This window comes from Canis lupus, chromosome 31 (assembly GCF_011100685.1).
Source record: "Canis lupus familiaris isolate Mischka breed German Shepherd chromosome 31, alternate assembly UU_Cfam_GSD_1.0, whole genome shotgun sequence".
NCBI lineage: Eukaryota > Metazoa > Chordata > Mammalia > Carnivora > Canidae > Canis > Canis lupus.
The window spans coordinates 38,280,217-38,292,638 of NC_049252.1; the positions used below are offsets into that span (position 1 = coordinate 38,280,217).

At 61.4% G+C, this 12,422-nt stretch overlaps 4 protein-coding genes across 4 annotated transcripts in view; 2 read left to right on the top strand and 2 right to left on the bottom strand.

The window, feature by feature from the left end:
* The window catches only part of TSPEAR (thrombospondin type laminin G domain and EAR repeats), a 170,535-nt gene that overhangs the window by 112,852 nt on the left and 45,261 nt on the right, over window positions 1-12,422 (bottom strand).
* Window positions 61-1,158, top strand: LOC119877782 (keratin-associated protein 10-12-like). Its single transcript, XM_038581720.1, has 3 exons — window positions 61-582; window positions 625-750; window positions 793-1,158. The coding sequence occupies exons 1-3, from the start codon at window positions 61-63 to the stop codon at window positions 1,156-1,158; spliced, it is 1,014 nt and encodes a 337-aa protein (XP_038437648.1).
* Window positions 6,088-6,680, bottom strand: LOC100855866 (keratin-associated protein 12-1-like). The gene is made up of 2 exons (XM_038581635.1): window positions 6,631-6,680; window positions 6,088-6,328 (listed from the first exon to the last, which is right to left on the bottom strand). Exons 1-2 carry the CDS (start codon window positions 6,678-6,680, stop codon window positions 6,088-6,090), a joined length of 291 nt encoding a protein of 96 aa, XP_038437563.1.
* Window positions 8,059-9,111, top strand: LOC119877780 (keratin-associated protein 12-2-like). The gene has a single exon (XM_038581633.1). The coding sequence runs from the start codon at window positions 8,583-8,585 to the stop codon at window positions 8,997-8,999; it is 417 nt and encodes a 138-aa protein (XP_038437561.1). The 5' UTR covers window positions 8,059-8,582; the 3' UTR covers window positions 9,000-9,111.

The following is a 12,422-nucleotide window of genomic DNA, read 5'->3' on the forward strand; positions in this document are numbered from 1 at the left end:
ACACCCACACCCGCACCCACACACTCACCCGCACCCACACCCCGCCCCAGCACCCACACCATGGCCGCCTCCACCCTGTCCGTCTGCTCCAGCGACCTGAGCTACGGCAGCCGCGTCTGCCTGCCCGGCTCCGGCGACTCCTGTCCCGACCCCTCCTGGCAGGTGGACGACTGTCCCGAGAGCTACTGCGAGCCCCCCTGCTGCGCCCCGGCCTCCTGCCTGACCCTCCTCTGCACCCCTGCGAGCTGCGTGTCCAGCCCCTGCCCACCAGCCTGCCCCGGTTCCTGCCAGCCCTCGTGCGGCAGCTGCTCCCCCTGCCAGGAGGGCTGCGGTGTGTCTGTCTGCTGCAAGCCCGTGTGCTGCACCCCCGTCTGCTGCAAGCCCGTGTGCTGCACCCCCGTCTGCTGCAAGCCCGTCTGTTGCACCCCCGTCTGCTACAAGCCCGTGTGCTGTGAGTCCTCCCCCTGCTGCCAGCAGTCTAGCTGCCAGCCCTCTTGCTGCAGCTCTTCCCCCTGCCAGGAAGACAGCTGTGTGTCTGTCTGCTGCAAGCCCGTGTGCTGCACCCCTGTCTGCTGCAAGCCCGTGTGCTGCACCCCTGTCTGCTGCAAGCCCGTGTGCTGTAAGGCCTCCCCCTGCTGCCAGCAGTCTAGCTGCCAGCCCTCCTGCTGCAGCTCTTCCCCCTGCCAGGAAGACAGCTGTGTGTCTGTCTGCTGCAAGCCCGTGTGCTGCACCCCCGTCTGCTGCAAGCCTGTGTGCTGCACCCCTGTCTGCTGCACCCCGGTCTGCTGTGAGACCTCCCCCTGCTGCCAACAGTCTAGCTGCCAGTCCTCCTGCTGCAGCTCCTCCCCCTGCCAGGAAGACAGCTGTGGGTCTGTCTGCTGCAAGCCCATGTGCTGCACCCCCATCTGCTGCAAGCCCGTCTGCTGCACCCCCATCTGCTGCAAGCCTGTCTGCTGCCAGGCCTCCCCCTGCTGCCAGCCCAGCCCCTGCAGACCCTCCTCCTGCGTGTCCCTCCTCTGCCGCCCCTTGTGCCGGCCCGCCTGCTGCGCCTCCCCCTCCCCCTGCCAGCCCAGCTGTCGCCCCCAGGCCTCCAGTGTGTCCCTGCTGTGCCGCCCCGTGTGCTCCCGCCAGGCCTGCCGCCGCCCCGCCTGCAGCTGAGCAGCCTGAACTGCCCCGGGAGCTGCCATCTCAGCTGCTGAGCCCCCCGTCCCCCTACCCCGGGACCCCCTGCCCCCGGTGGACATGCGGCTGCTGCCAACTGGGAACCTGAACAGGCCGCCCGCCCCTCTCTGGGGAGACGGCCCGCAGCCCTCAGCAGGGGCGACCTGCGGCCCCGAGGCCCTCATCTGCAGGAGCCGTGGCTTGTAATCCGCGTGACTAAGGCCAATTACTGTGATCAATAAAGCGTTTGTGTCATGAAGTAGAGACGGGCGTATGTCTGTCCCTCCTCCTCCGAGCCCGGAGAGCCCTGGGTTGGAGCCGTGGCTGCTGGGGGGAGCCGCAAACAGTGACGACACAGTCTCACGTCCAAGCTCAAAGCCCCTGAGAGACGAGGTCTGAATGCGGATGTCGCCTGCACGCACCTGGCCCTTCCCCTCCCAGGACCCCCCCACACCCACACTCACACCCACACCCACACCCACACCCACACCCACCCACGGTGCGGAGCCCTCCCAGCCTGGGCCCGGGAGGTGAGCAGGGCCGCAGAAGGCCTGCACCCTGAGTGGCCTTCGGGCTCCGGCCCACCCGGCCCCCTGCCCGTGCAGGTGAAAGGGAGCTGCAGGACCCTAACTGGTGGGACCCCGAGGGTCAGTACCCAGCACCGTGCTGACTCCCCTGGGGAGGGGTCCCCACACAGAGGAGCGGCCGCTTGCTGGGTGGGCACAAGGGCTGGCGCTCTGAGCCCCGCAAATCCCTGTAGACCCCGAGAGGGGTGCAGGGTGGGTCAGGCATCATCCACTCTACTCAAAGCTTCGAGGCCTGATTAAGGAGATGGGGGCAAAAAGGTGCCTTGTGGACAAACCCTTGGGACAGCGGGGGAGGACGGGCCTGCAGTCTCAGGGGACCACAGCGCTGGGGGGCCAGGCGGGCACCAGGCAGACCAACCAGGCCGGCATCAGGCCCCCCTTATGTCTTGTGCCAGGAACAGGGGGGAGAGGCCCGGGGGCAGAAGAGCAGGGGCGCGGCAGGCGGGAGAGGACAGGCGCCCCCTCAGAGGCTGGCTCCCCTGGCCCCAGGCGGGCTCTACCCCGGGGGAGGACCCAGAGCCAAGGGGCCTCGAAAGGGAAAGGGGCTGGGCTCTTAAACCCCTCAGTTCGCCTGAATTGATTCAAAACCTGTGCCCATTACTTGTTTATTTAAATTTCATGAAAACCAGACCATCTGCACAGATAAAGGCGGAGACCCGGGTGGATCTCAAAGGGCATGAGGTTGACTCCCCAGGAAGTCAACCTCCCAGCAACCCACAGCCCACAACAGCGCCAAAATAGTGCGTAGGAGGGTCAGGTGGGGCCCTGCGGGAGGCACCCCTGCCCTGGGCTGGCGGCTTGACGCAGGGGCCACCTGACGGTTCCTGCAGGAGGCTCAGGTACCCTGCAAAGGCCTGGCCAGCCTGCCTGTGGCCAACGACCCCTGGCCGGGGCATCTACACGGTCAGCAGGACTGCTCCCAGATGGGGCGTCTACACGGTCAGCAGGACTGCTCCCAGACAGGTTGCTCACAGAGGGGCGTCTACACGGCCAGCCAGATGGCTCCCAGATGGGGCGTGCACATGGTCAGTCTGGCTGCTCCCAGACAGGGTGTCTACACAGCTATCCCAGCTGCTCCCAGACAGGGCATCTACACACCGAGCCTGGCTGCTCTCAGATGGGCTGTCTACACAGCCAGGCCGGCTCACAGAGGAGGCGTCTACATGGCCAGCACGGCTGCTCCCAGAGGGAGTGTCTACACGGTCTGCCCCACAGCTCCCAGACGGGGCTTCTACACGACCAGCCAGCCCCCGTTGCCCAAGGAGAGAATGCGATGGAGGTGTCAGCCTCCGGGTCGCGTGTTCTGCTGCAGCGATGCGGCTCAGCGCTCCCAGCCCCCACTCCCCCACCCTCCGAGCTCCCCACTGCCCCCACCCTCCGAGCCCCCATCTCCCCCCTCCGAGCCCCACACCCCCCACCCTCCGAGCCCCCACACCCCCACCCTCCGAGCCTCCACGCCCCCACCCTCCGAGCTCCCCACTGCCCCCACCCTCCGAGCCCCCATCTCCCCCCTCCGAGCCCACACCCCCACCCTCCGAGCCCCCACACCCCCACCCTCCGAGCCCCCACGCCCCCCACCCTCCGAGCTCCCCACTGCCCCCACCCTCCGAGCCCCCATCTCCCCCCTCCGAGCCCCACACCCCCACCCTCCGAGCCCCCACACCCCCACCCTCCGAGCCCCCACACCCCCACCCTCCGAGCCTCCACGCCCCCACCCTCCGAGCCCCCACCGCCCCCACTCTCCGAGCCCCCCATACCCCCACCCTCCGAGCCCACACCCCCACCCTCCGAGCCCCCCACCGCCCCCACTCTCCGAGCCTCCACGCCCCCACCCTCCGAGCTCCCACTCCCCCACCTCCCCCCCTCCACCCCCCCCCTCCCCCCCCCCTCCGCCCCCCCCCCCCCCCTCCCCCCCCCCCTCACCCCCACCCGCCCCCCCACACCCCCCCCCACCTCCCCCCCCCCCCCACCCCCCCTCCCCCCCCACCCCCCCAGCCCCCCCCCTCCCCCCCCCTCCGCCCCTCCTCTCCCCCACCGCCCCCCCCCCTCCCCTCCCCCCCCCCCCTCCTCTCCCCCCCAGCCCCCACTCTCCGAGCCCCCCTCCCCCCCCCCTCCCCCCCCCTCTCCCCCCCCCCTCCTCCCCCCCCCCCCCCCCCTCCTGCCCCCCCGCCCCCACTCTCCGAGCCCCCACCGCCCCCACTCTCTGAGCCCCCATACCCCCACCCTCCGAGCCCTCACCCCCACCCTCTGAGACTTTACACCCCCAGCCTCAAAGCCCCCACCGCCCCCACCCTCCGAGCCCCCCAGCCCCCACCCCGACCCCAGGGAGCCCCTCTGCTGGCGGCGGCCTGGTGCACCCGGGAGCAGCGCGGTCCCCCTCCCACCCCTCAAGGGCATCCCCGGGGCGGGGCCTTCGCGCTGCCTGTGGCGGCCCGGGGGCGCCCGGGGGGAGGGGCCCCGGCTGGACACCCGGTGGGGCTCTCGGGCCGGGGCTGGAGGAGGGAGCCCCGCAGGCGCCCCGGCCGGACCCTCACATGCTCGAGACCCGAGGCCTGGGGGTGCCGGGCGCTCCCAGAACCGTGGGTGCGCGGTCCCGGCGCGGTCAGGACCCCGCGGGTGCTCCCCGGGGACCACGTCCTGGTTCAGGCGCCCCCCCTGCCCCCCCCCCCCCCCCCCGCTGACCCCGGCTCCCCTGGCGCTGCCCTGCCCTCGTGTGTCCCCGGCGGCCCGCGCCCCGGCCCGGGGAGTCAGGCCGAGGGTGTCCGCGGTCCCCCGCAAGGGGCGCAGGCGCATCGGGGCAGGGCCGGTTGGCGGGTCGGGGGTCCCCACCCCGAGCCATGCGGGCCCCACGCGGGAGCGCGGACGGCGGGCGTCGAGGCTGGCGACGCAGGGGCTGAGTCTGCGCGGGGGCCACGGGGACGCACGCACCGGCGCTGCGGGAGCACCGACCCCGGCGGACGCTCAGGTCCCGGCGGCCGCGCTCTGGGGGGCCCGGTCCTTGCGGAGCGCCCGCACACCTGTCCCCCGTCCCCCGGGCGCAGCGCCGTCCCCGCGCGGGGCTCCCTGCTCCGTGCTCCCTGCACCCTGCACCCTGCTCGGGGCTCCCTGCTCGGTGCTCCCTGCGCGGGGCTCCCTGAACCCTGCTCAGTGCTCCCTGCTCCCTGCGCAGGACTCCCTGCTCGGCGCTCCCTGCTGGGTACTCTCTGCACCCTGCTGGATGCTCCATGATTCCTACTTCATGCTCTCTGCATGGTGCTCCCTGAGCAGGGCTCCCTGCTTGATGCTCCCTGCTCCCTGAGTGGTGATCCCTGCTTCGTGCTCCTTCCTCGGTGCTCCCTGCTTAGTGCTCCCTGCACCTTGCTCAATGTTCCCTGGTCAGTGCTCTGTGCTCCACCACCCGCTCCGTGCTCCCCGCTCCATGCTCCCCACTCTGTGCTCCAAGCCCGCAGCGCAGCATTCCCGTTTCCCACGGCCTCCTCTTCCACACACCCCCATCTCCTTCTCACGAATCCCTGGATCACACGGGCCCACCCGGCCCACCCTGCCCACCTCCCAGTGCATCAGCCTCAGGTCACCCATCTGCGGAGCCGCCTCGCCTGCAGGGCTGTATTAACCCATCCTGGGGACAGGGACGCGGGCGACTCCGGGGTGGGGGGGAAGTTACCCCCAGAGCCCTGTCCCCGTGGGCGAAGGAGGAGCTGTGCTCTTCCCCGGAGCATACACGTCTCAGTTTTCGACCAAGTTGGCTCCGTATGTTAGTGGCTGAGCGGGGATCTTTGTACCTAAAAGGCAGGTGGGAAGGTTGGAGACGCACCCTCAGTCCCTCCCAGCAGAGCAAGAACGAACCTCGGTGGTTCGAGGGACAAAGTGGGACCAAAGGAAGCTTCAGGGGCGCCTCAGGCTGAGCAGGAGGCCCACTCGCCCCCTCGCCGCCTGGGCACGGCCACCTGGTAACCGGGGCGCCTCGGCAGAGGGAGCACTCCTGGATCCTAGGGAGCCACCCGGAGAAAGCAGTTTCGAGAAAGGCCCTAAAGGAGACACGCCGCACACACTCGGGGGCTTCACACACGCTCCGGGATTTATTAGACTGTCGTGGGGGCGGCTGCAGAGCCTGGGCACTCCCACCAGCCAGCTGGGTGCTGTGTGGGTGACCCAGGCCGGGGCCTGGGGACCCAGTGGGCGACCCGCTCTGCCTGGTTAGTGGGGATCAAGTGGCTTTGCTGGAAGATGGTCCAGTTGGGTCCAGAATGTCTGAGGCGGGTGATGCCTGGGCTGCCTGGTAGGAGCTCAGAGCAGCTACTTCTGATTGCAGGGAGGAGGGGTCCTAGGAGGCCACAGCTCAGCAGCAATTGGGGGTGCCACATGGGCCAGGGGTGCAGACCAGGGTGAGGCACGAGGGCTGGCAGCAACCAGAGGACTGGCAGGAGGAGGCCACATACGCGATGGGCTTGCAGCTCACGGGCAGGCACACGGCAGGCTTGCAGCTCACTGGAAAGCACACAACTGGCCTGCAGCTCACGGGCACACAGCTGGACACCTGGCAGGAGCTGGGCACGCAGCTGGACACCTGGCAGGGGCTGAGCACACAGCTGGACACCTGGCAGGGGCTTGACACACAGCTGGACACCTGGCAGGAGCTGGGAACATAGCTGGACACCTGGCAGGGGCTGGGCACGCAGAAGGTCACCTGGCAGGGGCTGGGCACACAGCTGGACACCTGGCAGGAGCTGGGCACACAGCTGGATACCTGGCAGGGTCTGAGCACGCAGCTGGATACCTGGCAGGGGCTGGGCACACAGCTGGACACCTGGCAGGAGCTGGGCACGCAGCTGGACACCTGGCAGGAAGCTGGGCACACAGCTGGACACCTGGCAGGAGTTTGGGCACGCAGCAGGCCGGCTGGCAGCCCTCGGAGCAGCTGGTGTGGCACATGGTGGAGTGGGGCTGGAGTGGAGTCAGGGACGAGGACAGGCTGGTCTGGAGGCTCCTCCCTGGTGGCCTTTATACCCAGCTGTGGCGTCCCTTCCTCCAGTCGCCTGATGGTTTTCCTCCTCCTCCTCCTCCGCGTCTCTTCCCGGAGTTCCTGGTGCGAGTGACTCAGTTCAGGAAACCCTGTGTCAGCTGCAGGCTCGCCGTGACCCAGCGGCCCAGGGAGTTCTGGATTCAGAGCCCGGGTAGGATGGCGAGGGACCGTCAGCTGGGGACAGGGGACCCCACATCGGGATGTTGGGGGGCCTCCCCGAGCTGATACACCGTCCTCCGTCCACACAAGCACCGTCCTGTTCGCCAGACCGGGATCGATTCGGAAACTCCGTGATCCAGAATCTTCCCGACGGACCAGAGCCAAGCAGCAGGGCTCCTCGTGGCCGGCGGCCGTGGCCACATCACACACATCACACAGTCCCAGCCCTGTGCCGGGCACAGGACCCTTGCACGTGGATCCGCTCATCCCTGATTAGTCACCAATCCCTGTCACCATCCAAGGGGTGGGGGGGACCCCACTTACACGGAGGTGCAGTCAGAGTCCCTGACGTGTGGGCCTTCTCACCACCGGGTGAAGCAGCAGGAATCTGAAGCTGCTCGGTTGCACCCTGGAGTCCGGGGCCTCGACCTCGGTGCCAGATTATGCGGGACTTCAGGGGTTTTCTGAGACTCTTGGATCGATAAATTAGAATTTAAATAAAAACAAGTTGGGGGAGGGGAGTCCTGGGTGGCTCAGTTAGTTAAAGATCCGACTCTTGATCTCAGCTCAGGTCTTGACCTTCAGGGTGGTGAGCTCAAGCCCCCCGTTGGGATCCACACTGGGCATGGAGCCTACTTGAAAAACCATCGGGGACTTTGGTCCACTATTTACGTCTCAATATCATTCTCTGCTCCTCCTTGGGTTGGGATCGCTCGTTGTTAGACTTCCTGATACGGTCCCCTAGTCACTCTTCGTGTGTCTTAATTCTGTTCTCTCGGCATCGCCTCCACCCGGGGGGGCCCCAAACCACCCACCAGCGCCTTCACTCCTCTTTACCTGCTGAACCTGTTTTTCTTTCTGGGACTTGGTCTGCTCTGGAATCATTTCACGCATTAACTTTCACGCACTCGTTCATTGCTCGCCCTGAACAACGTGCTCGCCCTCACGGGGCCAGCACGTCTCTGTGGCCGGCACACAATACATATGTGTTGCACAAACAAACCAGCTGTTGCATAGATTACTAGGAGGCAGAAGGGGTCACCTCTCCATAAAGGGAGGAGAGTAACTATTTCAGGCTGGCAGTGGCGTGCTCTCGATAAGCACCCCGCGTTACAGAGCAAGCCCCAGACAACACGGAAGCAAACGAGCATGACTGTTTCCAATAAAACTTTACTTACAAAACAAGCGGAGGCCCGACTTGTCCCACAGACTTCCCTGCTTCCCAGCATAGGGATCCCCACTTTAATGTTCTCTGTGCGGCACAAAAGCTCAGAATGCATCACTGCCCCCAAAGTGCCCCCAGACGGCATGAGGCAAGAAGGGATGAAGGATGCAGTCCGGAGTGGAGCCAGTGGTGCTGTGTGCACAGTGCGGGCCTGGAGAGATCACCCCAACCCCACGCAAAGTCAAACCAGAACAACCTGTTTACAGAAGAAGAAATTGGCCTCTACGCTAAACGTATTTATGGTGGAGCCTGACACAGGAGAGCACACCCGCGACAGGATGCGGGGGGAAGCGTGGTGGAAACAACTGAGGAAGTCAACAGGCAGTCATGCTCCAGGACGCTCCAGCCAGGGTATAAAGGCCGCCCCGGGAGCACCCTCCAGACACCTCCACCCTCCTCCCTGACACCAGCCCAGCTCCACGCCAACATGTGCCACACCAGCTGCTCTCCGGGCTGCCAGGCTTCCTGCTTCACCTCCAGCCCCTGCCAGGCGTCCTGCTACGTGCCCGTGAGCTGCCGGCCCTCCGTGTCCGTGCCCGTGAGCTGCCGGCCCTCCGTGTCCATGCCCGTGAGCTGCCAGCCTGCCGTGTCCGTGCCCGTGAGCTGCCGGCCCTCCGTGTCCATGCCCGTGAGCTGCCAGCCTGCCGTGTCTGTGCCTGTGAGCTGCCGGCCCTCCGTGTATGTCATCCCCTCCTCCCAGTCCTCCGTGTGCCTGCCCGTGAGCTGCAAGCCCCTGGTGTTCGTGGCCTCCTCCTGCCAGTCCTCTGGGTCATGCCAGCCCTCCCGCCCCACCCTGGTCTGCAGGCCCGTCTCCTGTAGCACCCCGTCCTGCTTCTGCCCATGAGCTTCCCGCCCGGCCGCTCCCAGGGCACGAGGGCCACACCTGTACCCTTCCTGGAACGAGCCTTCGGTGGGTCTCCAGGTTCTGCATGGGGCAGGATGAAGAACATGCCCAGCAGACCCTCTGAAGCCAGTGGCAAGGATGGAGCAGGATGATCTGGATCCTTCTGTGACCCTGGGAAGTGTGCTCCCCACCCCCGGGAAGCCCTGGTTTTCCAGGGTCCTCTGTCTCCAGCAGAGAACCAACCCTGTGTGAGCCAAATAAATCATGCCTTCCTGATGCAGCTTGTCCCTCTGGTTTACTCTCACATATTTTGAAGTTCTTATCTCGAAGACATATACAAGCATAAGTACAACAGCCCTTCCTCAAAGAGCCCTTTCTCCAGCAGCTCAGCTGGGGGTGGAGGGCCTTGGAGGGTGCAGGGGGAAGGGGTCATCCCCACATCCAGCACCTGAGACTCACTTTATAGATGGGGAAGGGCAGAGGAAGAGCTACCCCCACTGAACAGGGGCCAGGAATCAGAGCGCTGCAAAAGGCGGGGGGCAGGGGAAGCTCACACAAACCCTCCCCAACTACAAAGTGGAGTCTGGCCATTGCAGGGAGAAGCAGTAGGAAGTGAGAAAGCCTCACCCTCCACGACCCAGGCACATAGGCCTGCTCAAGACTGACCCTGGGCCAGGACAACAGAGCCCTCCTGGTCCAACTTAGCCTGGCTGGTAGAGCTGCAGGAGGAGGAGCAGTCATTGGAGGGGGAGGCAGGCATGTGTAGAGGTCCCCTCCACGTGCCAGACACACGGGGGCAGGAGAAAGGGCAGAGCAAGAACACCGCCTCCAGCCCTTGCCCTAAGCACACAGCCCTGGAAGCCCACCACAAAGGAATCCAAACTCTAAGGTACCTTGAAGGTCATCACATAACAATAAAACACACAGCTAAAGAGGGGATTAGAAAAATCAGAAGGCAGGTCCAAAGAAAGTATCCAGAAAGCACTAAAAAGAGTCAAAGTGGCAAATATGTAAGAGATGTGAATATTTATGGAGGACATGTGGTAAATGTATAGATAAAAGCATGAGAATGACAAATATTAAATTTAGGATGATCGTTACCTGTGGGATGGAGTGACACATTCTATTGTGTGGGGCAAAGAAGGCTTCTATTAATTAATTAATTGTGATTAATACACAAATTGTGTTTTCACACATGTGTGGCGATGCTTCCCCATACCTCCAACAGTGCTCTGGGACACCACATGGTGTCCTAAAATTTAACTCAGTTCTGACACTATCTACTTGGAGACAGCATCAGACCCAAAGGTTAATTGCTCAGTCCTAGAAGACTGACACCACACCCCACTTCAGATGCCACCTGCAAGCTTAGCCTGTCACCTAAATTTCTGACCAACCGGCTCTGGATCGGAGGTCCCTAGGTTCAACTGATATGTTACAATGCCTCACAGAACTCAGAGAAGCTTTTGCTCACTAGATTTCCACTCTATTATAAAAGGATACAGCTCATAAACAGCCAGAGGGAAGAGATGCAGAGAGCAAGGCATGAGGAGAGGGTGCAGAGCTTCCATGAGTCTCCAGGCTCAGAATATCACAATATGTAAAAGGACAGTGTGTAAAACACAGACTAAATACATGAACAGATAGGGAATTTTGGAAGAGACATGGAAATTGTAAGAAAGACCCAAACAATAATATAAAATTCAAAATACAGTGTCAAAAATTAATTCCTACAATGAGCTCATGAGTATACTTCACACAGCTAAGAGTGGAATCGTTCAATTTGAAGATAAGTAAATAGGGATCCCTGGGTGGCGCAGCGGTTTGGCGCCTGCCTTTGGCCCAGGGCACGATCTTGGAGACCCGGGATCGAATCCCACGTCAGGATCCAGGTGCATGAAGCCTGCTTCTCCCTCTGCCTATGTCTCTGCCTCTCTCTCTCTCTCTCTCTCTCTCTGTGTGTGTGTGACCATCATAAATAAATAAAAAATTTTAAAAAAATGAAGATAAGTAAATAGAAATTTCCCATATTAAAACACAAAGAGGGCCATATGGCTGGTTCAGTCAGTGGAGCATGCAACTCTTGATTTCAGGGCTGTAAGTTCTAGTCCCACATTGAGTGGAGAGATTATTTAAAAACAATAGTAAAATCTTTAAAACACACACACACAAAGAGAAAGTGGGAGGAAAAACAAGAACAGAACATCAAAGAGCTCTAGGAAGATATCAAATCATCACTAATGCATGTAATTAAAGTCCCAGAGAAGCAGGAGAGAGAAAATAAGGCAGAAGAAATAAGAGATAAGAGCTGAGAAAGTGTCTAAAAATAATGAAATACATAAAACCACAGATCCAAAAAGCTCATAATACCTCAAGTAGTATAAATATATCCCCAACCCCTATAAAACATAATGACGTGGACACATCATTAAAAGTGTGACTATAGGGATCCCTGGGTGGCGCAGCAGTTTGGTGCCTGCCTTTGGCCCAGGGCACGATCCTGGAGACCCAGGATCGAATCCCATGTCAGGCTCCCGGTGCATGGAGCCTGCTTCTCCCTCTGCCTATGTCTCTGCCTCTCTCTCTCTCTCTCTCTCTGTGTGACTATCATAAATAAATAAATAAATTTTTTTAAAAAAGTGTGACTATACAGGGACACCTGGGTGGGTCAGTGACTGAGCGTCTGTCTTCGGCTTAGGGCGTGATCCCAGGGTCCTGGGATCGAGTTCCACATCGGGCTCCCCGGAGGGAGCCTGCTTCTCCCTCGGCCTGTGTCTATGCCTCTCTCTGTGTCTCTCATGAATAAATAAATAAAACCTTTTAAAAAATGAAAGTGTGACTATACAGAAAAATCTATACATTCAATGCAAATACCGTCAACATTTTTCACAGAGTTGGAACAAATAATTCTAAGATTTGTATGGAACCAGAAAAGACCACAAATAGCCAAAGGAATGTTGAAAAAGAAAACCAAAGCTGGTGTCATCACAATGCCTGACCTCAAGCTGTATTACAAAGCTGTGACCATCAGTGTGGCACAGAAACAGACACACAGATCAATGGAACAGAATAGAGAACCCAGAAATGGGCCCTCAACTCTATGGCCAACTCATCTTTGACAAAGCAGGAAAGATTATCCACTGGGAAAAAGAGTCTCTTCAGTAAATGGCATTCGGAAAATTGGAGGCCACATGCAGGAGAATGAAATGGGACCACTTTCTCACACCATGCACAAAAATAAACTCAAAATGGATGAAAGGCCTAAATGTGAGACAGGAATCCATCAAAATCCTAGAGGAGAACACGGACAGCAACCTCTTTGACCTCAGCCACTTCCCTGCAAGGGAAACAAAAGTAAAAATGAACTATTGGGACTTCATCAGGATGAAAAGCTTCTGCACAGCAAAGGAAATAGTCAACAAA